This window comes from Archocentrus centrarchus, chromosome 12 (assembly GCF_007364275.1).
Source record: "Archocentrus centrarchus isolate MPI-CPG fArcCen1 chromosome 12, fArcCen1, whole genome shotgun sequence".
Taxonomy (NCBI): domain Eukaryota; kingdom Metazoa; phylum Chordata; class Actinopteri; order Cichliformes; family Cichlidae; genus Archocentrus; species Archocentrus centrarchus.
Genome location: NC_044357.1, coordinates 5661492 through 5688031, shown reverse-complemented (window position 1 = coordinate 5688031; position 26540 = coordinate 5661492). Strand labels below are relative to the sequence as shown.

At 39.2% G+C, this 26540-nt stretch overlaps 1 protein-coding gene across 1 annotated transcript in view; it reads left to right on the top strand.

Moving 5' to 3' along the window:
* The window catches only part of fibcd1b (fibrinogen C domain containing 1b), a 110541-nt gene extending 85695 nt beyond the window's left edge, over window positions 1–24846 (top strand). Inside the window, exon 7 of the mRNA XM_030743232.1 lies at window positions 24614–24846. Coding sequence (XP_030599092.1) covers window positions 24614–24846 — 233 coding nt within the window. The remainder of the gene's footprint in view (window positions 1–24613) is intronic.
* The last annotated feature ends 1694 nt before the right edge of the window (window positions 24847–26540 follow it).

The following is a 26540-nucleotide window of genomic DNA, read 5'->3' as shown; positions in this document are numbered from 1 at the left end:
GAATATTAGAAATGCCACTAACAATGACAGAAGAGAAAAAAAAAACACACCCACACCCATCTGCACTCGCACACAGATACACATAGGAAACCAGTAGATATACTATGTAATTGCCAAGCATGCCTGTTGTCTTTCTTTTGCTGTTTTCTTCCCTTCATCTCCTCCTGTCTGTATCTCTTTTCCGTGGCAGGAATCCTGCCTATGTTGCTAAGATCAATGTGAAATAGCACAGAGTCTGTGGCAATTAACTCCCAGCCTGTAGAACTACTCAGAGCTTAGAGAAGCACAGGAGCCACACACAGCAGGGGAGCCCATTCATCTTCAGTCTGGCGAGAACACACTGTCCACGTGTACAATAGGATTGAAACTCCACGGATGTGTTAGGGCCAAAAATACTTAAAGAGAGCATTTCTTTCTGAGCTTTGCACGAGTGTGATACGTGTACATACAGGGCTGATTAAGCAACAGCTGTTTGTTATATAAACCATTTAATTAAAAAAATGTGAACTTGCACTTATCCTATATTTATTGTATAAAGTGGAATATTGCACAACAACATTTTTTTATTGCAGCCTATGGATCATGAAATTCAAGTATCTCAAAATATTTCATTATGAGTGTGAATAAATTACTATTCAAACAGCATAAATACCATGTATGGCTTTTTCTGGATCAGTACACACAATCACGAGGAAGACTGCTGACTTGACAGTTGTCCAGATGACAATCATTGCCACCCTCCAGGAGGGCGGGTAAGCCTCAGAAAGGATGGCTGTTTGCAGAGTGCTATATTAAAGAATACCAATGGAAAGCCGACTGGAAGTTGATGGAAGGGACGTTTTTATCGTTTTTATCTTAAAGAACTTGGGAGAGTTTTACAATGACTGGACTGTGGCTGGTGTTGGTGCATCAAAGGCCACCACGCACAGCCGTCTTCAGGAAAGGGGCTACAACAACTGTCATATTCCTAATATCAACCCATCCTGAACCAGAGACAGAGGTGGCAAAAGTACAAACATTATGTATTTAAGTAGAAGTACAGATACTTCTAGATATTAAAAGTTGAAGTACTGGTTCAACTTTTTTACTATAGTAAAAGTGAAAAATTAAATGCACTCAAAGAAAGTAAAGAGTATCTCTTTGAAGGACATTTCTACCAGCTATTTTGGTGCAAAGCTAACTGAACCTTGTGTTATAATAATATAAAAATAAAATAATATAGTTAGTACATGGGAGGACAAACTTTCTTTTACTTTGTCTCCACACCTAAACAGAAAAATGAGTACAGTCAGGGGTTAAAGTGGGATTCAGCAGGTGGTGGAACCAGAGCAGCAGCAGCAGCTGCGCTGAGGATTTACAGAACCCAGTGTTTCACAAGATACTGAAGTACCACAACCATAATTTATGTACATTTGCACCAAAAACTGATCAACTGCCAAAAAATTTTTTCTGAAATTTCTTTGTGTGTAATATCTCTGCTTGAGACTGTAACCAACAGGATTTATGAAGAAGTTATATATAAAATAAACGAACTACCTATTTTACAAGAACCGTAATGACGCTATTATACCCATATTATAATCAATTCAGTCCTTCATAGAATTGTGATGTTAGGAGTAGAAGTTACAGATATTTGTGCTAAAATGTAGGGAGTAAAAGTAAAAAGTACATTATTATTATTTGTACTCCCAAATAATGATAAACCCAGGCTCAAGCAAAATAAATAAATAAATGTAATCATTAATCATTTTTTGTGATGCACTAGTACATTTTTTAAAAAGAAGTCACAGCTTGCTTGTTACAGATTATAGAAGATCATTAAAAAAAAAGAAATATGATCATATTAACAGAGAGCTTTTGCTGCCGTTGTTCAGAGGTTTCAAGGTTCGTGATCCTTGATTGACTTCTGCCGTGCTGCATGATGCATAACAACAATCGCTCTTACCACAGATTCTTGGTATAAGCAAAATATTCACAGGTAAGCTTGTTGCTCACAAGCATGAATGCAAAAATTAGGGAGCGTGATTCACATGGTTAAAATATTGTCTGCAGCAATGCGCCCATGTAGACAGTGACATCTTCACTTTTTATAACCACAGTTATAACTACAGAGGCCGCTGTCTCTGTTTTTTCTTACCTCCTAATCTTTTTCTTTCCAACACATTCATGCATAAACACATGCTCACACACACATTTATCCTCCACAGCGTGCATGTATCACAATGCTACTTCCTGAAGCTTGTATTTATATTCTTGTCACCCAGTGGAAAATCTAAAGGAGGACTATATCTACAAAGAGAGCACAAACTCAAAAAACATCACAGTTCCCGTGAGGATAACGGCTCAATTTGCTGTTCTTTGTGTATTTTTTCCATTATTTTGACTGTGGACAGTTTTTTGTTTGTTTTTTTTTTGTTTATGTGTTTTGTTTTGTTTTGTTTTGTTTTGTTTTTTGTCATTGCAATAAGCCAGGGAAGTTTTCATTGGTTTGAACAAACATTTGATCAACTAATGGGAACAAGTGATAATACTGGCCCTTTTCTTCACCTTTCACAACCCTGCAGTCCAAGGTGGGACTGGAAAGGTCAGGCAGATAGCAACTCCATTTACACTCCAAAGAAGACCTGGTCCAAGAGACGCAACAAACCCAGTTAAAAACAACTGCAGTACATCAGGGGTCCGTCTCTGACAATCTGTCAAACAGTCCAATCATGTGGTCCTGCATCTTCTCCCAGCAGCAGCAATACCACTGACACCAGCAAGGTCAGGGGTCAGTGCCGCTGGCTACCCACCAGTTAGTAGACAAAAGAGGATGGATTGCAGATTGATTGCACTCTGGAAGATTTATTGCTCCAGTCTTTAACAGAAAGGGGATGTCTCTGCCTCATTTAAAGTGAAGGCTTTTGGCTGCACACCTTACCGTGCCCATCCTCATATAAGATGTGAAAGCAAATTATATATTTAGACATTAAGGGAGTTAGATAGAGAGGAAAGGTCAAGAGCAGATGATGCAGTACTTGAAATAACTGGAAAAGGAAACGCGGGTTTGTTAGTGATCAGAACAGCTCACAGCGGAGAAAGAGAAGAAAGTGGTTATGGAGGAAAATCCAATGGGTTGTGAAGATGAAAGAGAAACATAAAGGGAATTATAAGAGGGGCTAAAGCTGAAAACTAAGAAAAGTTATATTTGAATGGTTTTGTTCATAATTAACAACTTATATAATATTTATCTGCTCCCAGAAATGCACCACTATATGGATGCATATTCTTGCCACGGGTATTGTACTGCAAATGTACATGTAAATGCACATATATGGATAAACACACATACGTGTATAAACAGTGTACAGAAGAAGCCGATTTGAAACTACTGTACCTTACAGGAAGGTCGCAGCTTAGAGAAACTCTCTAGAAGGCTCTACACAGTCTACCCCTGAACTCTCACTGTTCCCGTTAGAGGGAATAAATAGCCTCATTATTCCACAAGGCGCTCACCATCCATCCCCCCAATGTGTCGCTTCCATTGTTTCTAAAAAAACTCCTTTCGCATAGCTGTGAAAACTCTTCATTCTCTCTGCTTCGCACAATAGCCCCCATAACCATACTGTAAGAATGATTGGACATTAAAAAATGTTATATATAATTTTGCCATTTGTCTTTTTCTATAATGCCGAATTCGTCGCTAGATGATTTGTTCAGCTCGAGGAAGCAAATCTCAAATTCAAAAGCCTGTGTTATTTACAGCAGGTGACATTTAATCCCTCAGACTCCACTAAGAAACAAGTTGCCAGTTTATATGTAAGAACATATCTGTGGGGTTTTTTTAAGACAACTGTGAGGTAGTTAGCCGTTAACCTTTTATGGTTCATTAGTCAAATGCTAACATGTTTTTTGGGGTTTTTTTTTGTTCATTTTCTGTATAAATAAATTAAATTTAGTTTCAAATACATGCTATTAAACAATAATAAGCACAGTGAATCCATTAGTCACTCCCACTTTTAGGTACCCCCCCCCCCCCCCCCCCATTGTAAACATGTTATGGTGTTCTTCCATAATTATTGCTAAAAGTCTGTAGCTTGTAGTGTCATCATTAAATGCACTGACACTGATCTATTAATTTGCAACTAACAAAGCAGAAAACCCAAACAAATTATTTTTACATTTAGGGATCAGTCATTATTCTGCTGAATAATGTGCATCATTTAATACGTTCTCTGACTTGCATATTGCCAACAAGTGCAAATCTTTAAACAGAATATTTCAAACTGTGCCCTTCGTACAATTGTTAATAAAACTTTGTTCCCGCAACAATAATTTACTGAACAGTCTGAGGAACACGCTTCAGCCAGATCATAATGTATTCTTTATTATTTTCCTGATCAGTTCAGATTTACAGTTTGTCAATAAGGAGTCGGGCATTTGGAATAATTCAGAGGAATGCTGATTCTGCATCTGCAAGCCTTTCACAACAACATAAGCAATAGAATTCTTATTTTGATCACGTATAGATGAAGTTGGGGGGGGGGGGGGGGGGGGGGGGGGGGGGGGGGCTCTTTACAGCCAGTATCTGCCCACCAACAGTGGTTCTGTGTTTTATACCCCCATTGGCTTTCTACCCTGCAGATTTCCTCCCTCCAGCCGTAGCCACTAGTAATTATAATCCAGAAAACCGTTTCACGAGTTAGTACAACCACGGCAGTTTGCTAACACTATATTTAATTCCTCACTGTGACACAGTGTACAATTTTAAGAGTATTTCTGCAACAGTGTTTCATATAGTTGCTGCCATGATAATTGGCTCCACATGAAAGGAGCTTTATAAAAGCTTATGTATTACTTTAGTCCCTAACTATTCACTTAACACTTGGAAAGAGGAACAAAAATCCTTGGAAAGATACAATGCACTTAAAATGCATATACTGTGCTAGATAAATGATGTCTGTCTCAGGTCATTGACTAGTGTCTTTTAGTGTGGGTGTGTGGAAGCTCTGTTTTGCTTGCTTTGTAGCCTTCAGTGTGCTCATTGAACTGACTTACATTCATCTCTTTCATCCAAGATGTTACATTTCAGATCAGTGCTTCTCCCTCAGTATTTAAGCTGCACATCTCTCTGCAGATGTGTGCCCTTTGGAATTATCATACTAATTATAAAAGATTTAATTCATACTCATACAGGTATTTAATAATACTTATTTTTATATGTACTTACATCAGAATGTGTTACTTATCTATCTACTCTACTAATCTTATGCTACTACACCTTTAATCTACTAGGAAATCCTGTCAAGGACTGCTACAGTTATACAGGTATGAGTACATGTGCACCAAATGCATTTAATATGTTGATTAATGTAGGAGCACAAGCTAGAGAGTGCAATTCAACCCAGGGGGACTGATTAAGATTGCTCTGGAACCCAGCTGTCTGAAAATACAGTGAAATATTATATGATACCATATCCCATATGACAAAGAGAAATACAAACTACAATCCCCTGCAATCTATTATTTAAAACACTTGTAAGTGTTTTCAGTTAAAGCTCCTCCAATACTGCGTTCATATTCAATCAATTATTCAAGAGTATGATTCCTCAGTGAGTCTGACATACTGATGTTGGCTGTCCAGGGATCCAGTCAGCCAAGCAGCTGAGGCCTTGCCAATCACTCCTGAAGCTGACACAATGATGCCTTGGCCTCCAGCTCTGCCTGTGCTTCCTTCAGGAGGGTACACTGTCTCTGATTGGTGCAGCTGTACCCTGGCAGACACTCCATCTGCACTAGATTGCAGTGCTGAAGTGGAGATAGCTGCAATTTGCAGCAATTCTCCCAGTAATTTCGATATGTATGAGGACGATAGCTATTCGAGCTCCTCTCCACGAGACCCAGGTACTTTATTTGAAGCCTCTCTTTACCAGCCTACAGGTATATTGCTCCACCTCTCTACTTGTGCCAGTACCAGAGTCTGGTGTGGTCCGTGCTGCATACAGGGATCCTTAAAAGGGGAAGGGAATTTTATCCTCCAGCTGATGTACAATCTTTATGAGCAGAATCGGCTCATAAAGGAATGTCGAATGAGCACAGATGGGAGGATTGAAAATTTTATTGAGGAATGACTGAATAGATCCCCTTAATGACAGTGACAGAAAAGTCTTTAAGGACCCAGCTTGTCACCATATAATTCCATTTCCATTTTGTTTCATGCAATAATTCATTTCATCATTTGTCTTGGTTTTCTTGAAAGCTTTCAATTAAAAAGCACATAACAGCTTTCCAGTACACATAACTGTGTATCATTGTTCATGCCTGGCCAGACGTTAGACAACAGAACAACGTATAGATTAACAATTTATAAATTCACGCACCGACGCAGTTCTGCTGAGCTAAAATGAGCACACTTTTCTGCAGGATCTCATCCATGTTTTGTGCTTCTGAATTGTGAATAAGACTCTAAATAAAGGGCGAGGCTATGGTAACTGTGAAGAGTAGGCTTCTTTCACTGAATTAAACATATATCAGGCAGTCTAGTGCTATTTTTCAGTGTAAGGGTTCCTGCTTCTTTGTGAATCTCTCAGTTGTCATTATCTCATTAACTCAGAACAGTCTTGGGAATGCACTTTTATAGGTCATTATTTAAGTGCTTTTGTTTCTTTTAAAATACCTCAATTTGGCTTCTGTTTCAGTCTTAATTTTCAATTAGGCATGAAATGTTTTTGTTATTGTGTTTGTGTTTTTTTTTTTTTTCAATTTGCTAAATGGTCAGAAAAAAAAGTATTTCTGTCAATATGAGCACTGAGCAAACTGACTTCTTGAAAAGTCAAAGATTTCTAATGACGCCTGGTGCTTAATTAGCGGTGACCTTTCAGCAACCTCATTACAACCAAACAGCGCTGGAGGGTCTGAAGATGTGTTGCCCCGTTGGACACTTTCCCTCTCAAGCCTCTCATTACGTTGACCTTGGAATCACAGAGTTGCTTTGCAAGACCGTCACGCTGCCCGTGCTTAGTCCAGAATTATGTCAAAGTCTTCATTTCAATGACATTTCTACTCCATGCACATCATGCTTTGCTCAATATGCTTTGCTCCCCATTACCCTCTCTAACATTTTTCTTCTTCTCATCTTATACAGGCCTTCTGCTTAGTTACGTTTCCTGCTAAGCAATTTAAAAAAAAAAAAATAGCATAAAAAGTTTCATGTTAAGTAAAAAAAATGATCACATTTCTGTGCACAATGTCAAACTTGGGTGGGGGGTGTTTGGTGACTATAGCAGTAGTCATGTGTCAGGAGAGCATATGGCTGGAGGTCAGTGTTAGACCATTACATTGCATTTAAACTCACTTTAAAACTTTAAAGGACGGGATATTGTTGCTTCATTTTGAACTTAACCCTTTCAAACTTTGTAAAAACTAGTTTCAGTCTGATTTCATTTTGAAGCTCAACTCACTAATTCCAAACTTTGTAAATGTTAGTTTCAGTGTATCAGATGTAATTTCAAGCTGTATTAATCTCGGTTCAGTACACAGAGCAAGCAAGAAGCAGTTTTTTTCATTCTTATTCTGATATAATACGCATGAATGGTTTCAGTTAAAATCACAAGTTATCCATTTCAGAACTGATGTTACTTTATGTCAGGGGTAATAAAAGTGAACATTGTTCAACAGTTTTCTGCCACACAATATCGTCTCCATCACAACACATATTTTTAGTGAAAATTCATGAAAAATAATGCAAAGTTTTGAAAATTGTGCATTTATGGTTTTAGTTAATTTATTGCATGAGAAAACTCATGACTGTGCAATGTAGGAAACAGACTGAAATACTTGTGTGAGACAATTCAAAGTCACTTTTTACCAAAACAACTGAAAACATGATCTTTAAAATCCTGAAAACAAATATATTTATACATTGGGCATATATGTATGTGGGATTTTATTAAATATTTTATAAGGAGAAGGTATATGTTAACAATTTTAACAACAGGCTTACATTTTTGTGGTGTGATGAAAATGATGATTTCCTTTGAATGTTAGAACACGTTGTAAAAATTTGCATATTATTCAAAAGAAATGTCATCATAGGGAGTGTTTCTGCACCAAATAGAGAAATAAACCATATCAGTAGATTTCCTTTTCAGATTAGTTTCAAAATTTTGGACCGCTTGTAATGCTGTATATACAGAATGCTGTGACTTTATTTTAATTTTCTATTTATCCCGTTAGGAAGTTGAGTCTTCCACTGCAAAATCCTAAAGCGTTGCTCTCGTGTGAATGCTCCATGCCCAGTGGATCCTCATGCTGTCTGTTGCCAGTCCTTCCTGTCAGGCTGGGGCTGCTCTGCTCATTTTGTTTTACCTGAGAGCGCCTCTAAATATTAATGTGGTCTTCTCCTAGAATTACATCCTTGAAGGCCTGCCAAATCTCTCAGCATTTGTCTACCTGCCTCTTTTCCTCTCCTCTACCTTCCCTCCGTGTCTCTCTTCACCACTCTTGGTTCAGTCTTTCCACCCCGAAGGTTAATTTCTGATGATATCGGATGTGATGGGTTGTTGGCTCTCATTCTTTTCTCTCATGATTTTATGACTCTAATCCTGCCACTTGAGCAAAATCCTTTCCTTTATTTTGCCCGGTGGATGGCATTTGGAAGCATTTAGTTTCACAAAAGTGTGAGGTTGAAAGCAAACCTGAAATCTAATACTGACATCTATGTGAGGTAGATAAATTAATCTTACGTCATGTGAGCAAACATTAAAATTAGCATGACTTTAATTTAATTTTTGACTTTAATTTTGTTGTATCACAGCGTCTTACCCGACCTCTTATCAGTAAAAAATGAAGGAAAAAAAAAAAATCTTGTTTAAGTGGGATAAACAAGCAAGCTGGCTTGGCTGTGGCAGGGACCTTAGCAGCAATTTTGAAGATTTATGTTTGGCACTCTCCTGTTTTTGAAAAACATCTGAAATGGACCAAACGGATAACATTCAGCCTCTTTACACACTAATGCTGTCCTTGAAATACTCTCAGAAATGACAGTGATAATGAGATGCACAAGTGCAGTGCTGCAAAAAATCAAAGTTAATGAAAAAAAAAATAAAAAATCAACATTCTGTAAGACACCATAGCAAACAAACGCAAGAAAAAAAATCATTAGGCAAAGAAACCACTATTGTCATGAAATCACAGACAGGAAGGTGGAAATGAAAAGAAAAATATAATAAAATACATTAAATTAATGAAAGCAATAATAAGCAGAAGCACAGGTAGCCGTCATTGCCTTAAGTGTTAGTAAAACATTAAATTCAAAAATCAGCAGTGGTGCTGCTCGGTACTTAATTATACTTTTTAAAAAAATGCTTTGCTTGTTAAGTGTTTAATGTATGATGACAAACCGTCTTCTTGATTTTTTTTTTTTTTTAATTACGTTTTACTTAAAATGATGCATGCTTAGTATTAAAATTAGATGAAACAGAGCATTTGGGATTTTCCAATGTAGTTTCTTTGCACAGAGATATAATCAGCCTCACCTGTGGCCAGCCTAATGTTGTATGCTTTCTAATGATATTAGTACTGTTGTGTGTCTCCATTCTGCATTAACAATAGTTTTTCCAAGTTGTAATTTGAAAACACGTATTCAAACCAGAGGACAGTGATCTCAATTAATATTATCCCTGAATAAACTGTGATTCCACACTTAGGCCATCAAAGGTACTAATCCCTTACCCAATGGGTCTCAAACCTGCAACTACAGAGCCATATGTGCCATCTATTGCCCATCTCCAGTGGCTCCCAGTGGGTTTGCCAGAAAAGTGGATGAATGGCCAGCATGGATGTACACACAGAAATAACTAGTCCTGAGTCCCTGTAGCTGGGGATTAGAGAAGCTGTGGATAGAGAATGTAACAGGGAAATTGGACAAATTTGTTTGTGTTCACTTACAGGTATGCTTGATCTGCTGCTGAAATCAAAATTGAATAGGAAATGGCTGAGTGAGTTTAAGTTTACTATTAAACTGCTAAATGTTGCATTTGTCACAGTCCAAAAACTTGTGTGGGCTTAGATTAATTAGTGATTCTAAATTGGCCATAGGTGTGATTGTGAGCCGTCTCTCTTTGTGGTAGCCCTGCAATAGACCAGCGTCCTGTCCAGGGCGTACCCTGCCTTTGACCCTATGACAGCTGGGATAGGCTCCAGCCCCCTCGATGACGCTGAATTGGATAATGGAAAAAAATGGATGGAGAGCGCTTTAATTTTATAGGTGCAACTAAAACATAATGATTGTAATGAAAATGTGTTGTTAACGTAACGAATCAATAGCCTACTGAACACATGAAGATCATCATTATAAGCGTGTACATAGATTTTTTTTTTTTTTTTATGGTCAAAATTGCTCAAAAATGTCTCCTTTCATATTAAAAATTACTGGTTCCTTATTTACCCAAACATATGTGAACACCAACAACATGTGCAATAAATTTACCATCAGTAATCACAGGCAAATGCATTATTATAGTAGACATTTTTGGCATCCTCCTCTATGCTTTGTTATGTCTGCATGAATTATTCTTTGAGCAAGTGCAATGTTTTATGCATCGCGTATCATATCAGGAAGACATGGATCTCAGTGGTAAAATTCTGACATGATGTGAAGGAAATAAACAGACAGCGAGTCAATAATGAAGTGAAATAATCATCACACATCTTTACATTATCAATCTCTGTGGTTGTGTATCAGACAGTAACAGTATATGAGGTATGTATTCTTAATGCACTGCTGATTGTTCTGGTTGCTTGGTTGAACTGTAGCAGAGAGGTTAGTTGGAAAGGAAAATGCCATTAGTTTTAATCAAGACTCACTGCCACGACTACATCACCATACATCAATGTGACCTGCCAATTAGCTTTGCATCTTGCCTGTTACATCAACCTTTGCCTGTCCTCATCTATTAAAAAAGCATACCCACTCATTAATAATAGTCATGATGAGAAAATGCATGGGGAGGAGGAAGAGGTTTGCAAAACAGACGGCAGTTTGCATTGGAAGAGCTCCAAATCAAGCTCACTAGCATTAGCCGAACCGTACAATACAAACATGCAATTAAATCGCTCAAGCTACATTATAAGCAACATGAGCAAAGTTAGCAGTATCTTACTGTGAGCGCTTGCTGGCAGCAGCAACAAGAGGCAAAGCAACAGTACTCATTTTTTTCAGGCAGATGTGGTGCAGCATAGAGTAGAAGAAGAGATTTTGGGTTACCACTGCAGTTGTTGTGGCATCATGGGCGCATGTGGAAAGATAACTGAACTAAGCATTAGGATATATTCATTAAGATATGAATTCTCAGCCAGTTTTGGTAGCATTTGCATTTATGTGAGTCTGTAAACACAATAGCTTAAAAAGCTCCGAATGAATTCTGAAAACTTTGTAGGGGTGTAGAGCAGGGTCATGTTAATATTCCATTAAAATCTGGGTCACATCCACCAAGGTCTTCAAGGTCAACTTAATGAGTTATTGGTTGAAAATTGACAAAAAGCCTTATAAATTAGAAACTATGATTCTTACACGTGTGGTATGTCTTGTCAACATATAGAAAGAACCATATAAAGATTTAAAACATCGTGTCACTTTTGACCTCTGACACATAGAGCTATTGAAAACTATGTTTGTTACTGCCTTTCTTTGTATTGAAAACATGAATGATATATAGAGACCTCTGACCTCTTCTTCAAGGTCAGATAAGGTCAAAGTTTGATAAAAATGCATTTTTCCTTAAAACCCTGCTTAAAATTCTCCTGCTTTTGTCTCTGTTGGCAACATTTAGGAAACAATTATGATTACTATTTACAGTAATTATAACTGACAGTGCTGGATAGGTTGGATAACTAATTAATCAACATTTCTCATGGCTGTTAGATAAATGGTTTTTAATATACAATTAAATGTGCTTGACTTTAGTGAAATGATTATGAACAAATGGGAAAAATGTAATTTACTTTACTTTACTTTTGTTTTTATTTTTTGTTTTTACCTATTGAACATATACTCATTAGACATTAATGTCATTAGTTTCCACCTACAACCCGCCGCACACCCATGTTTTGTAATTAGATTATTTTTCAGTGAACAGTTTCCTGTGTGTTCATAATTCTCTTAATGTGGTACGGTGATATCTTGTTTTAGCAAACATATTATGCTGAAATCAATAGGAAAGCCTTCTTAAACAATTAAATTGTGTATTTTGCTCACTTGTATGTTATTTAATGCTACTTCCGTGGCATTTATTTTGCATTTCATTTGCATGACAGCATTACTCAGTGTCAAGTAAGTCAATAACTACCAATACACACCAGAGATAAAAAGATGTTAATATCACATCTGGTTTTAATCTGTGCCATTTGGAAACACCAGCTGATTTATATTATTTTCACATTATGCAACAAGGTCACTTTTAATATTGCTTTTTGAAGCAAATGAAAAAAGTCCAAACTTCCACTTAAAACTGTTTTATTACAGTATGAGATGCCAGCGATTGAGAGAGAGAATTATAAAGAACAACGTACACATAGTTTGTAGTGGATTGCCATTTTATTATATGTTACAATGGAACACTAGCATAATACTTTTCTGTCTTCTGCTCATCTCTTTGTCACCTTACAGCGCTACTGGGCTGCCAGAATAACAGCCTGCCTCTGTGGTCCTGCATGCTGTAGCTTTGTACATCCACTCTGCCCAATTAAATATGAACCTTGACCTTGAAATAGTAAGGAATATCCTCCCAGTTTACAACTTAATTTAGTAATGTCACATTTCTCTGTCGAGAGTCATGGATTAGGAGCATAATTCTTTTTATTTATGCTGTCATCCTACAAACTATTCATCAATTCTACAGAGCCACATCCACACACCTGCAGTCACGCTGAATCGCCTTCATCTGTGGGCACTGTGAGACAGCTCCCATTAAAGCCACTGAATTTAATTCAGTAAAAATGCTGGAGGTCTGAAATATGTGCCTCAATGAGCTTTTGTCTATTCAGAAAGCCATTAGACTCAAAGGAAACAATATGTATTAATAATATATTGCAAAATGTATCTATCTTCAAAGATGAAGCAAGTGACTCCTAGCAGCAGTAACGAGGGCGCTGTGGGCAAAGTGAACAAACATTCCCAAGATCATTATTCCCAAGTTAGACTCAGCCTGGGGAATGCTACCGTGTGTTTGCCACTGAATAAATAGTACCACTGAAGTGTTCGTTCAGCTAAAGATTATTCTGTATTCAGTCTTGAAATGCTTTTGAATATTGTGAAATCAGCCTCATATGCACTTGTTCTATCAGTCAAAAGCAAGCTGTGTGTATAAATGCAGCCAAATCGGGAAAAAAAAAAAAAAAAAAAAAAAGTGCAGCCCCCTCATTCTTTTTCTGCTCCTTAACAAGCATGAAAAATCTAGGGCCATGTTTGCCCCCACATTTCAGGCCATATCTCATTTGATCTAGAGGCAGTCAGAACATCCACCATTCACAGTCATGAATGAGTGTGTAAGGGTAAAAGATTTTCTGCTTCTCAGGTTCTGTAGATTTCCACATGGGGAGGAGGCTTATGACACAGGCCGAAAAAGGCGTATTAATTAGCATCTCCCTTCTTATAGTCAACATTAAAATAAATAAATAAGTAAAAGTCTCTTACCAGGGGATTAAAAAATTTTCCATATGCCATCTCCCTATTTATGATAAATAACATCAAGTTTCTAGAACAACTGACTGACTTGAATTTCCAACCAGAAACTTTCCAAACAGGCAAAGTAATGTCAGAGGTGTGACAGTTAATCATAAAATTCTTTTGCTTTTTGTCCCACCAAATGTCACAGTTGGCTCCGAGGGAGCAGCAAGGCAGAGAGTTCAGCATACACCTGTCTCTTTTTTTCTCCCTCCACTCCTATCTTTTGATGACAAGGGGAGAACCAACGATAGCAAGCCCTTTGTATTCCCTAAGAGGAGACGACAGCAAGCTTTTCACTAGACGTGTGTTCACAAACCCTTCAACCAGCCTAAGCCCCTGATGGCAAAGGGCACAGGAACTGTCCTTGTGGCTATGGAAATAGCCCGCTCCTCTCCTAACACCCCAACATCCGTAATCTCTGTAGAATAAAACTGCTTGACAGAAAGAATAAGGAAAAGAGAGCGATGGAGTGAAAGAAAGACAACATGAGGGAGGAGTTGAGTTATCGTGGGAGGGTGAGTTGAGGAGGAGATGGAAGAGCACTGCTCCTTTTCTCATTTTTTCTACTAAAACAGTCTCAGGAGCTGCCCCCCAGCAACAGAGGGAGAAAAGCATGATGAATAATTAACTTCCAGAAATGTCACAAACGGCAGAGAGAAGTGTAATCATTCCTCTGTTGGGTTTAGAGATCTGTTTTTTATTCTTTTCCTTTATGCCCTGTAGAGCTGTATGCACAGCTCTGAGACTATGAGCGCAGGATTTTAAGCCGTCCCCTAAAAGCATCAAATACATCCCCCTACATATTTTTCAAATAAAAGCAAATAAATCATTAATATTTGGCCCTTTTAGCAAGTATCACAAAGGCATCTCACAGGGGTCTTCTACATTTTTAATCAAACCATTGATGTCAGTCTCATTAGCTCTGAAATCACATTTAGGGAGCAAGAACCTCTGATGGTAATTGTATTATCAATGTCAAGACGACTTGAGCTTTGTTTCCTTTTAGTCTGGGAGAAATGGAACATGCCCTCTCAGAATGAATGAGATAAAAATGTCAAATTGTTGCCTTCATGTTCTAAACAAGCTAAATTTGTCCGATTTCCTATAAACCTCAGCGCTGTGAAAATGACTTATGGATTACCATGACCTAGACAAGATAATTGCATATATATATATATATATATATATATATATATATATATATATATATATATATATATATATATATATCATTTTATTGTTATTTTCATACATTTAACACCAAAGTGGATCAGTAGTTGGTTCACATTTTGTGTGTTTTAACTTTAACGTTGGTCTGCTTTTCATATGTAGCTGAGAATACTGGCTTGTTACCTGATGTGCTTATATTTATAACAATAAGCTGGATGAAGATGTTTCCTGTTTTTATCGCTGTTGAAATCTACAACCTATAGCCTTACAACTTTCTTATTAAAGACATTGTAAAAACTAAATAAATAAAAAGGACATTGATAATTGAAAAGCAAAGAATGCTTATAGATTCTTGTTTCATCACTGTGCAATCAGGCATGCTCTAAATGAGATTCCCTATCAGTAAACACATTGATTGTTCAAAATAAGAGGATTTTGCCAGTATTATTTGTCCTCTTTTCATTACACAGTAATTATGCCTGTATGGGGAGTCTTGTATAATGTAGAGATCCTTCTTAAGAAGAAAGTTTAAGGAACATTGCTACCCATTTATAACGTCTTTCAAGCGGTGGATAGCAATATCAGGGAGCTAAAAACGCAGTTAAAAAATACGAAGCTAGGGTCGATTAGCCTGCTAGGGCATTTTTTTTTTAGAGTCACAGAAATTGGTATTGGTGTCCTTGGTTTGGGGGTGATAGAGAACACCCTGCCCAGCAACTCCATGAAGGTTGGGTATTCTGAACTTCAGACTTGACAGTGAGACCTGGGAGGAATGGTGTTCTGTTACTGGACTTCTGTGCAAACCACAGTTTGTTCATATGTTTGAAAATAAGGATATCCATAAGTGCACATGGCACCGAGACACCCTAGGTTGCAGGTCAATGATCATCAGATATGCGGCCTCATGTTCTGGACATTCGGGTGAAGAGAGGAGCTGAGCTGTCATCTGATCACCATCTGGTGGTGAGTTGGATCAGGTGGTGGGGAGGATACTGGACAGATCTGGCACATCTAAACGTATATTGAGGGTGCGCTGGGAATGCCTGGCAGAGTCTCCAGTCTACAAGATCGTCAACTCCTACCTCCAGCAAAACTTCGACGGCATCCCAAGGGAGGCTGAGGACATTGAGTCCAAATGAACCATGTTCTGCACCTCCATTATTGAGGCCGCAGCACAGAGCGGTAATCCCACCAGATGGTGTAAGATGGAGGTGAAGGGAGCCATCAATCTGAAGAAGATCAGGCTTGGTTAGTCTGGGAATTCTGAGGCAGCTGATGGGTACCAGCAGGCCAAATGAAACACAGCTCAGGTGATGGCTGAAGCCAAAACATGGGTATTGGAGGAATTTGGTGATGCCATGGAAAAAGATTGGGTGAGTTGTTCGGGGGCACGCTGGAGAGATTATATCTCTCGGCTGGCCTGGGAATGCTCTGGTGTTCTCGCAGATAAGCTGGAGGAGGTGGCTGGGTAGAGGAAGGTTGGATGGATGGATGGATGGATGGATGGAAATGTGATTTGCCTTTCATGACTACATCATGCTCAGTATATTAGCCAGTTCATCTCTTTCTGACATGACAGATCCGTTTTGAATGTCTTACCTCAGCAAACTATGTTCACTAGAGCAAAACCATGACTGTACTAACAGAGAACTTGCGTTCTGTTGGTAATTTGGAAAGTTTTATATTTAAAGTGAGTAGTTGTCAGTCTGTCAGCCTACCACTTTAAAATCTCTCAGCAAGTATTAGATGGGTAGCCATGAAATTTGGTACACATGTCAATAGTGCCCAGAGGCTGAACATCACTGAATCTTGATCTTCTAACTTCTTCTAGAGCTGCCATCATATCTGTCCAAAACTCTGGTTTGTGACCAATTAGGACAAAACTACAATATCCTTCACACCCTCAGCTGACAGCTGTACATCCACAGACTGTATGGATGCATGACATAGAAACATATAACTGCTGATTAGTGCTACAGTATCTGAGTGACTCAGGTTAGCTGAGGTGAAACCCAGCAGACAGCCTGTCACTCAGTGGCCACATCTTTAATAATGCATAACTTTAAGCCTTAAAACAACAGATGAGCTATCCATCCATATTCTTAACCACTTACCCAATTCAGGGTTGTGGGAGAGTTAGCCTATCCCAGCTGTCATAGGACAAGTAGTGGGGCACACCCTGGATGGGTCACCAGTCTGTCACAGGACTAAGATAGACAGACAACCATTCATACACACATTTATTCTCACATTCACACCTATGGCTACTTTAGATTTACCAGTTAACCTAATATGTATACCAGAGTCCCCAGAGAAAATCTATACAGGAACAGGGAAAACATGCAAAAGCCACACAGAACGGCCCATGTATACAAACCCAGGACCTTTTTGCTGTGAGGGAGCAGTGCTAAAAACTGCACCACTATGCTGCAAAAAATGAGTTGGGCAGCATCACCCTTTGTACAGGTGACTTTAGCAGAAAATGTTTATACCAACATGTTGACATGGAGTCTATGGAGGAGTGAGCACCCTTTAGTCAGTAAAGAAGCTGCAGTTTTTTGGCACTTCAGCATCCATTTTTTTTTTTTCAGCTTCAAAGTCTGCTGCTTGGTGTAGCATTACCAGCCTTGACCTCACAGATCTCATTTTGCTTCCATACAAGAAAAGTGATTCAAAAGTAAACATTCAAGTAGCTCAGAAATTCATATGTATTTTTCTTTTGGAAGTTAACCACCTTTATTTTTAGCTGTTTGTATTGAAATAGTGTTGTGTGTTTTTGTAATTATTGTATTGTATTTTTGATATAATATACATGCATTTATTCTCTGGTCAGTTGTAACATATTAATAATAATAGGCTGCAGAAAGGAGGCAGTGCATCAAAATAATTACTGGTATGCCACTTTAGCTAGAACAAAGGGAGTAAAGAAAGCATGCCCTAATTTCCCATGTGAAGCGCACATGAGGACAGGAGGACAGGTTTTCCGACTGTCTCCTTTGCTTCCCTTAAATGGCAAATCAGCAAGAAGAGAGTGAGTGCCTCCCCAATGGAGCAATCAGCATGTTAATACTGAAGCAAAACACCTCAAAATTCTCCCATGTACCAGAATCCATTTTAAATAACCTAACAATAACATTTAATTAACAGAGAGAGTTACACCTGAGCATTTAGATTTTAACCAAAGAAGTCTCTGTTGTTATTTCACTTGTCTTCCTTTTTAATTATTCTGAATTGGAGTCTTGCTGAGATTCTCTGGGGCTTTAATTAGGGACTGAATTAAAGTTATGGTAAATACAGTTGGAAGCAGTAGAGTCTTAAATAGAGTATGTGTTGCATCTGGCATTTTCTTTCTTTTTTTTTTTGTCCTGAAAGAGAAAACATCCTAAGTCTTTCTTTGAAGTTTGTCAAATCACTCTGGGTACTTTTCCCTTAGGTGTTTGTGTGGATTGATACTTTTTCTCAAAGGGGCTATGACACAAAAACTATTTCGGCAAATGCACCTTTTTTTTTTTTTTTTGCTTGTCTGAAAGTGTGTGAAAATGTGTCGCGTTCTCTCTGTTTTTCTTGCATATAATCTTGAGTATTTAAATTGTGTAAACTTAACTATTAACTGGAAACTCACATGCATAAGGTTACCTGCCTGTGAATGTATTAATAACTGATTCTCCACCTCCAATTTGCTGATCTGCTGTGAAAATGAAAAGAATGGGATCAACCTCCCATTGGGCTAGATTAATCCAAACTAAGTGCCTGGGCCCAGACTGCGAGCTTCGGTCCTCTGAATAATAATGGGTTCTTTCAGCTATGTTTGTCATCAAATTAGCCCTCTACTTCAGTCGAGGCGCTCTCAGAGAGCAATTCTACGACAGCGAGGGAATTCAAATTAGGCAGAGTCAGTTTGAGGTTTGTAAGCTTTAAAAAGGAGAATGAGTTTCATTTGTGAGGTGATGATTGCCGTAGGAGGTAAAATGACAGTGTTTAGATTCATAAAAAAAAATGCCTTCCTTCCTGTGGTGAAGTACCTTTGATGGTGATTCTGAGTCATGTTACGGGACAGACAGTAAAACAAACCCTAAACCGGAAATTGTAGCCTGCAGCATGCTCCACATGCGCTAAATCCAACCCTTATTCCTAACCATAAAAAGCCTTTGAAGCTCTTCCATCGGTGCATGCTTACAATTCATTTTTTTTCCTCCCTTTTTATTTTCTCACATAAACACTAACAGTATAGAGTGCACTTATAAGCATAGCAGAGGATGTTTAAACAACTCTTGAGGCAAAGTTCACTTTGTGTTTGTCTTCCTGCCTCGTATTTTGTATTAACGGGAAACCTAGACAGAGTTCTTCCTGCTTCTCTGTGCCTGACACTATATAAGTTTGTAGCTTTGATCAGCACAGGAGAGGAAAGCCTGCCTGGGAAGCGCCATCACTACAACACAGGCGGGGGCACACGTAGAGCAGGGAGGGGGGCAAGGAAGAAGGGAGGGCAACCCTGTGCTTTCCCTCTGGCACTTTCTGTCTTACATACTTTCATTTAAGGATTTAGCGATATTAAAAGATCCATCCCAGGGATCAAGAGAATGATGACAGGCTTGAATTTTAAATAGCAGAGGTGAACATGTACTGGCAAGTTCATGAAATGGTCTTTAGGATAAGTTTGTGGCATGTAATGTATGAAAACAATAAGTGTTATGCTTGTCTTCCACAAACATGGGCTGCATTGAGATCTTAACATTTTCTTGAAACAGAAACATGCTTCTTGGATACTTTATCAGCATGCATTTTGATATGTAAATGATTTCAAATCAAGTGTGTTTCTTCCATTCGGTTCTGAGCCTTAATGAGCAGGGACTTCACGCATCAGTAAAATCAGACTTAATTGGGATTCATAAAAAAAAAAAAAAAAAAAAAAATGCCACATGCCCAATTATATGTATTGATCTGATTCTTGCTGTAGATAAATTGGGCTAATGATGACACGTTTCACACCTCTTTTTGTACATCCTTCAACCTTTTTCCCTTCATAGTACAGGCCTAATTAGAATGGGAATGATTACATCCATGTTATAGTGAGTATTTAAATTGTCATGTTTTATCAGTCCAATTGGAAACACATACGCAGCAACTTACAGCCACGTGAAAAAGACTCTATGCAGGGCTGTGAAAAACTAAGTACACCCTATGATTAAATACTTTGTAGAACCACCTTTAGTAGCAGGAATACATTGACTTAATCAGTCTCTCACATCATTGTGGAGGAGTTTTGGTCCATTCTTCTTTACATCATTGTTTCAGTCCATCGAGGGTTTGCAAACATCCGTTATGCACAGCATTTCAATTGGTTTTCATTGTCCTGTTGCATGACCCAGTTTTGGTCAAGCTTTGGCTGTCGGACAGAGACATGGCCTCACATTAACTCTAGAATACTTTTGACTCAATTATTGCATGGTGGCCAGGTCCTGTGGCTGCAAAACAAGCCCGGATCATCATCCCTCCACCATCATGCTTGATAGTTGGTATGAGGTGTCTGTGCTGATATGCTGTGTTTGGTTTTTGCCAGACGTGGAGCTGTGTGTCATGGCCAGGCATCTCCACTTTGGTCTCATCTGTCCAAAAGTGCATCTCGTTGAAGCACTTTTGCAAACTGAAGCCATGCTGCCATGTTCTTTTTAGAGAGAAGAGGTTTTCTCCTGGAAACCCGTCCAAACAAGTCAGACTTGTTCAGTCTTTTTCTAATTGTACTGTCATGAAATTCAAAATGTTAACTCGAGCCTGCAGCATCTGAGATGTAGCTCTTGGGTTTCTTTTTTGTTTTTTTTTTGCATTTTAGCAGAGCTTGGGGTGAATTTGCTGTGATGTCCACTTCTGGGAAGATTGGCATTGTGTTAACACACACCTGAATGCTCCAGACCAGCAAACTGCCAAAACATCTGTTTTTATGTAGCTGCTCACACTTGCTGATGATCAATTAATCAAGTGCATTTGAGTTGTAGCACTTGGCTGATACTTACCCCCTTTAATTCCTATGGTAGCAGTAAATGTGTACTTTGCTTTCACAGGCCTGCAGAGCATCCTGTGAAAACTTTATTTTTAAAATGACTGTAGGTTAACTCAGGACTTATAAATCTGTATATTTCTATCACCCAGGAGACAGAGATGGTATGGTATTTGCAGTTAATAATACATTCCTTTGATGATAAAATTGTAACTTTTATGTTGAGTGTGCTTGTCTTCTAAGACGGCAGGGGAAATGATCTTGAAAATGGATTTACAGGGCATTGGTACCTTCTTCTTTGAAGAAGGAAGATCTCCTGCTGCTAAAGTAAGACACTGTCCTGGATACTGCTGTCAAGCCTTGCAAGCACATGATGAAATATAAACCCGGCCTTTCTGCTTTAAGAAGTCCAGGATATTGCCACCTTGTCAGTGAGCATTCAAAATAATTACAGAGAATTGGCAATTGGTAATCAATGGATTTTGGTCATTCCAGTGGCTAAACATCCATATGGAAAGGTGTACTAAATGTAAACAAGGATAAACCAATTGTTACATTGTTTGTGAAACAGGTAATGATCAATATGATTTTCAACAACATGTGAAAGAGGGTTAATGTCTGGTGTCATTAATTTAAGCTCAGACACATTGCTGGATCCTCAGCTGGGTTCTCTAGCTTCACAGCAATCAGCAGTGTGAGCAGTCCACACCCACACACACTTTGAAAAGAAACTAATCTTGTTTTGGAAGAACCCTACACTGCAGGGAGAGACTCTAATGGGACAAAAAACCATGTTACAAAGCTTATTCCAGAAAATGTATGGCGTTGAGAGGCGCTGAAATAGCTTTATATTGCTTGCTGAGAATAACGGCAGTACTTGGTAATGGATTATTTTGGTCTGTGTCTCGCTCTTTTTTTTTCCCCCGCAGGGCTGAAGCAGATCCTGCCCTGTCCATCCAGGGGAACTATGAGCTAACGTATCGACCTAAGGGACTTCGAAAATAGCACAGCATATGCCCATATGGTACCTTTGGAGTGGGCCTCTTCTCGGTGGATCCTGATGATGACGGCTACCCTTTGAACTGTGGGAGACTATTCTATGGCAATGCAGGTATGTACTGTGTACTGTGTACTGAGTGAGCTCATTAAAGCTTTTCTACATACTGTGCACTCTGATTAGTATACACTATTTTGTTTTGCCTGTTTTTTTTTTCCATTCAACCTAATTGCAAACACAGCAGTGGGTGAAACTCCAGCCAATACCCCTTGCATTCTGCATTCAAGCAAACACAATAGCACGTTATTTTTACAGTGCAGTGATGTGTCCACTTGTTTAGGCCTTGCAGAGAGTTGCACAGAGTGAGGGACTGCTAGTGTCTGTTTCTCTCTGCTCAGTCACCAGAAGATTCAAGCCAGCTACTGTCACCTTGATTAAATTACTTGCCAATTAATTGCGGCGTTTGACCTGCAGCGTAAACAAAAAGCTGCCATTGAAATGAAGAAGCAATTTAAAAGAACCTTGGGGAGCACTGCTTTGAGAGCACAGAGAGAATGGGGACAGATATGAGAGATACAGCAGGGAGGAGAAATATAGAGAGGAAGCAGGGCGACCGGAGGAAACTGGGATGGAAGAACTAAGGGACAGGTGTGAAAGAAGAAGAGGTAAATAAAAATGAGGATAGAGATATTTAAGGGACAGAGGAGGCACTGAAGTGAAGGAGTATTAAAGGAGAAACGGGGGGGGGGGGGGGGGGGGGGGGGGGGGGGGGGGGGGGGGGGGGGGGGGGGGGGTTTTTTTTTTTTTTTTGTTTTTGTTTTTATGGTTGTTTGTTTTTTTTTTTTTTTTCCCTTTTTTTTGTTTTTTTTTCGTTCTTTTCTTTCCCCTTCCTCCCCTCTCGCCTTCCCCTCCTTCCTTGAACTCATTTGCCTGCTGGATATTTGAATCCAGTAAAATTAGGGGTACTCCGAGTCTCTCAGGATATTCATGCTCTCACGTCAGCTTCCCTCAAGGCACTTCTACTGTTATTATTAGTAGGATTTTCCATTGCCCTGGCTGCTTTTTGATCAGCTGACAGGTGCTCATTTCTCCTGGGAGCAGCTGGATCTTAATGGGCATCAGAGGAGGCTGCCGGCCCCCCACGCCACCCAAGTGGCATCCTGTGCTTTGTAAATGAGCCTGTAAGAGCTTCAGGTTTTTTTTTCCCCTCACTCCCCTTTTATCCTCGCTCTGGACATCATTGTACTGTTGACACCACAGAGTTTTTTTTTTCCTTGTTCTACTACTCCCCACTATCTAATTTCTCCTAACATCAAGCAGCACACAACGTGAATATCAGACATGCCTGTCAAATTATTTTTCCTACTGAGTGGTTACCATAGCAATGCCAAATAGTGAGAGGAGTAGGCCAAAGTGAGAGGGTAAGAAGCTGTGCGGCCACATCCTGGGCAATTAAGGGCTGTTTGATGCCCTGACGAGCTGTTAGGCTTCACCTGATGACTGGTGAGCAGTCTTTCATTCTGCTCACCACTTTATCCCTCTATCCATTTCTAGTCACAGTGTGAAGCCTGCTTTTTTTTTTTTTTTAAATTGAAGGGGCAGAGAGTGGAGGAAATGTATGGGGAGTTAATTGAACGTTATGAGCTTTTTCAAAAACCATTTGCTGGAAACTTTTGTTCTACCACAGCATCTACAAGGGTGTTACTTTCATTTTGCTTGTGAACTTCTTACAGCAGCGGCTGATAAAACAATGCAGAGGATTTGCCAGTAATAAATCTTTAAATAGTCAGAGTGGTATTTTCAGCTGTGTGGATCAGATTGACCTTTCAGACCACTATTAGGTCCACTTAGGTGATGCAGCTTGGCTGTGCTGCCTCCCTGCAGTGGTCTTTCATCATTGCCATAATCACAATCAGAGGTCATGGGAGAGAATGCCCTCTTATAAACTAAGTACGCTTTTAAAGCTTTTTGAAACAGTTACAAAAGTTGCATTTTTATGAGTTCTTAAAGTGGACCAAATACACTGACTTGACAAAAGACTGAGGGGCAGGACATGGGCTAAACACACACTAGAGAAGGGTAATGCCACAGGAAGCGAGCAAAGGGAGGAAAATATATATGCGAAAATAATTTTCAAAATAAAACAGGAAGAATTGCAACAACAACAACAAAAATAAACCCACACAGACAAACAGGAAGACACAGTCGGTAAGGGGCATAGAAGGCACAGGGAAACCGAAAACACTCAGACCACAAGGGAGGAAAAGAAATATTATAATACCTAAAATCAGCATACAAGTATGTGAGCAAGACCATTTAGCATGTCTCTTCCATCCTCTGAAACTTTTGTATCCATTAACTGTCAGACATGCTAATGAAACCGTTGGGGGGGGTGTTATTAAAAGGTCACCATGGAACCTTTGATAAACTGCCTACTAAGCCGTCTGACCTACTGTTTTAGCTAATGACAAGAAATACTCTGGAGAACTCTGGAGCTTTATTTTTAGTCTTTTATCTCTCTGTTTAGGGGAAAAAAAAATGATTAATTGAAAAGTTGTGTGCTCTTTGAAGTTAATCACTTGCGTATATGTCTAATTACTGGTTTTCTGAACCAAGAATATTCTGATGAAAGATGTAAAGGAGATGCAATAGCCAATATCTTCTCTGTGTTGTTTTATTTAGCAACTTTAGTTATCCTTTTTTTTGTGTGTGTGCTGACACGTTCAAATATGATTCCACTTTTTAGGTGATTCTCTGCTGAAGCACAATGGAATGAAGTTCACCACCAAAGACAGGGATAATGACCACTCGGAGAATAACTGCGCCTCCTTCTACCACGGTGCGTGGTGGTACCGAAACTGCCACACCTCCAACCTCAACGGCCAGTACCTGCGCGGTCAGCACACCTCCTATGCCGATGGCATTGAGTGGATCCTCCTGGACCGGCTGGCAGTATTCCCTCAAGTTTCTCTGAGATGAAGATACGCCCGACCCGTGACCCCGAGAATAATGAAACTGACACGAGGAGAATAAAAAAAGAAGAAATTTTCAAACATTACAAACCCCAGTTTATGACAGCTTGATGGAGTTATTTGTCTTGATATTGTTTATTCACTAAAACGTACATCTTGAATTAGTTGAAACTCTGCTGTTTTCTCGTGATGTCTCTCATCCATTTTTTGTGCTCCTCTTCCTCCCTCACTCAGCAACCAGTCACACTGGCTACCATAATCCTTCCTGTGGTCCCATTCTTTAAGAAATACTGTAACCGGGATGCCCTTATTTTGGAACGTTTAGCTTGCAAAAACAGCTTACCGAACCCTGAGCCAACAGTCCACTGCTGTAGTCTGACATGGTGGCCCACCATCCTGACATAAACTCGATCTGATGCGCGCTGACATGGCATTTTGACTTCTCTTCTGTTAAACTGCCCATTGCTGTATAATCTGTGAAGACAACCCCTTCACAAAACATGAAGACAGAAGACAGAAATTCCCCACCTCCACACCCTACCCCCACCTGCAAAGAAAGTCTTGAGTTTCACCAGGGAGAAGGGACAAGGCAGTGGTGCACTATGTCACATTTACATCTTTGATCGGAGCGAATGAGCCCAGCAACGGAAAGTGGCGAGAAGTGCGGGCCATCTGATAATGAGAAAGAAACTGAGAAAATGAGGAAACAATTTGACAGGAGTTAAATTGGTGTAAGGAAGGGGGGGAAGGGGGGGGCAGAGTGAATCAAATGGGAGAGATGAAGTAGAAGAAGAAGAAGAAGAAGAGGTGCTACAAAGGATGAAAAAAAAAGAATGAGACAACAGAGGATCTCATTCATCCGACTTGGGCCATTAGGGAGCATATTGGGCACTTTGTCTGATCTGCCTGCCAGCTGAGTACTGGCCAACTGATGCAGCACTCACAGATGGTAACCCAGCACTTTGTGTGTGTGTGTGTGTGAGAGAGAGAAAGAGAGGATGTGTGTGTCTAAGACAGAGAGAGACAGACAGACAGAGTTCTCTAACATTATCAATTTCCTGTCACGAGTTCAGTAGAGCATCTCGATTGACTACAATGTTTAGCACAGACAGACTAAGCATGATGCACAGCTGGCTTACCTGCACTCCAACTAAGCAGTTGAAATTCGCCTGCAAGGGATGGACTGTATTAAGAAGGAAAAGACAACAACTTAAGGGAAACTGACGGAGCCACAGAAAGAGACCAGAAGAAATGTTACATTCCCCATTCTTGTTTGTCCCTTCTTTTTCTTTTTTTTCCTCCTTTCTGGATGATTTTTGTGGAATTGGTTTGTGTGATACAGTCATGCAAACAAAGCGAAAGTTGCTGTAAAATAAGATTTGACGCCCTCAACCACTGTCTTTTTTCCTCTGAGTAGAAATTCTGCAGCGTGTCATTGCAGAGTCCAATCTGTCTACAGAAAACAAACAAAAAACAAAAGAAGTCGGTAAAAAAGAAAAAGAAAAAAAAAATCACAACACGTGGGCGGAAAACAGTGCAATTCCAGTGTTTCCGTCTCTTTTGTAAGTCAGTGAATCAACTTTTTTTGGATGTAATAAAAAGCTTTAAATTATCTGTAGATTTTATTGTACAGTGTGTATGACTTTTAGAGCATGTGAATCTGTTTCTTACTATGCTACGACACAAAGACAACTCAAGCAC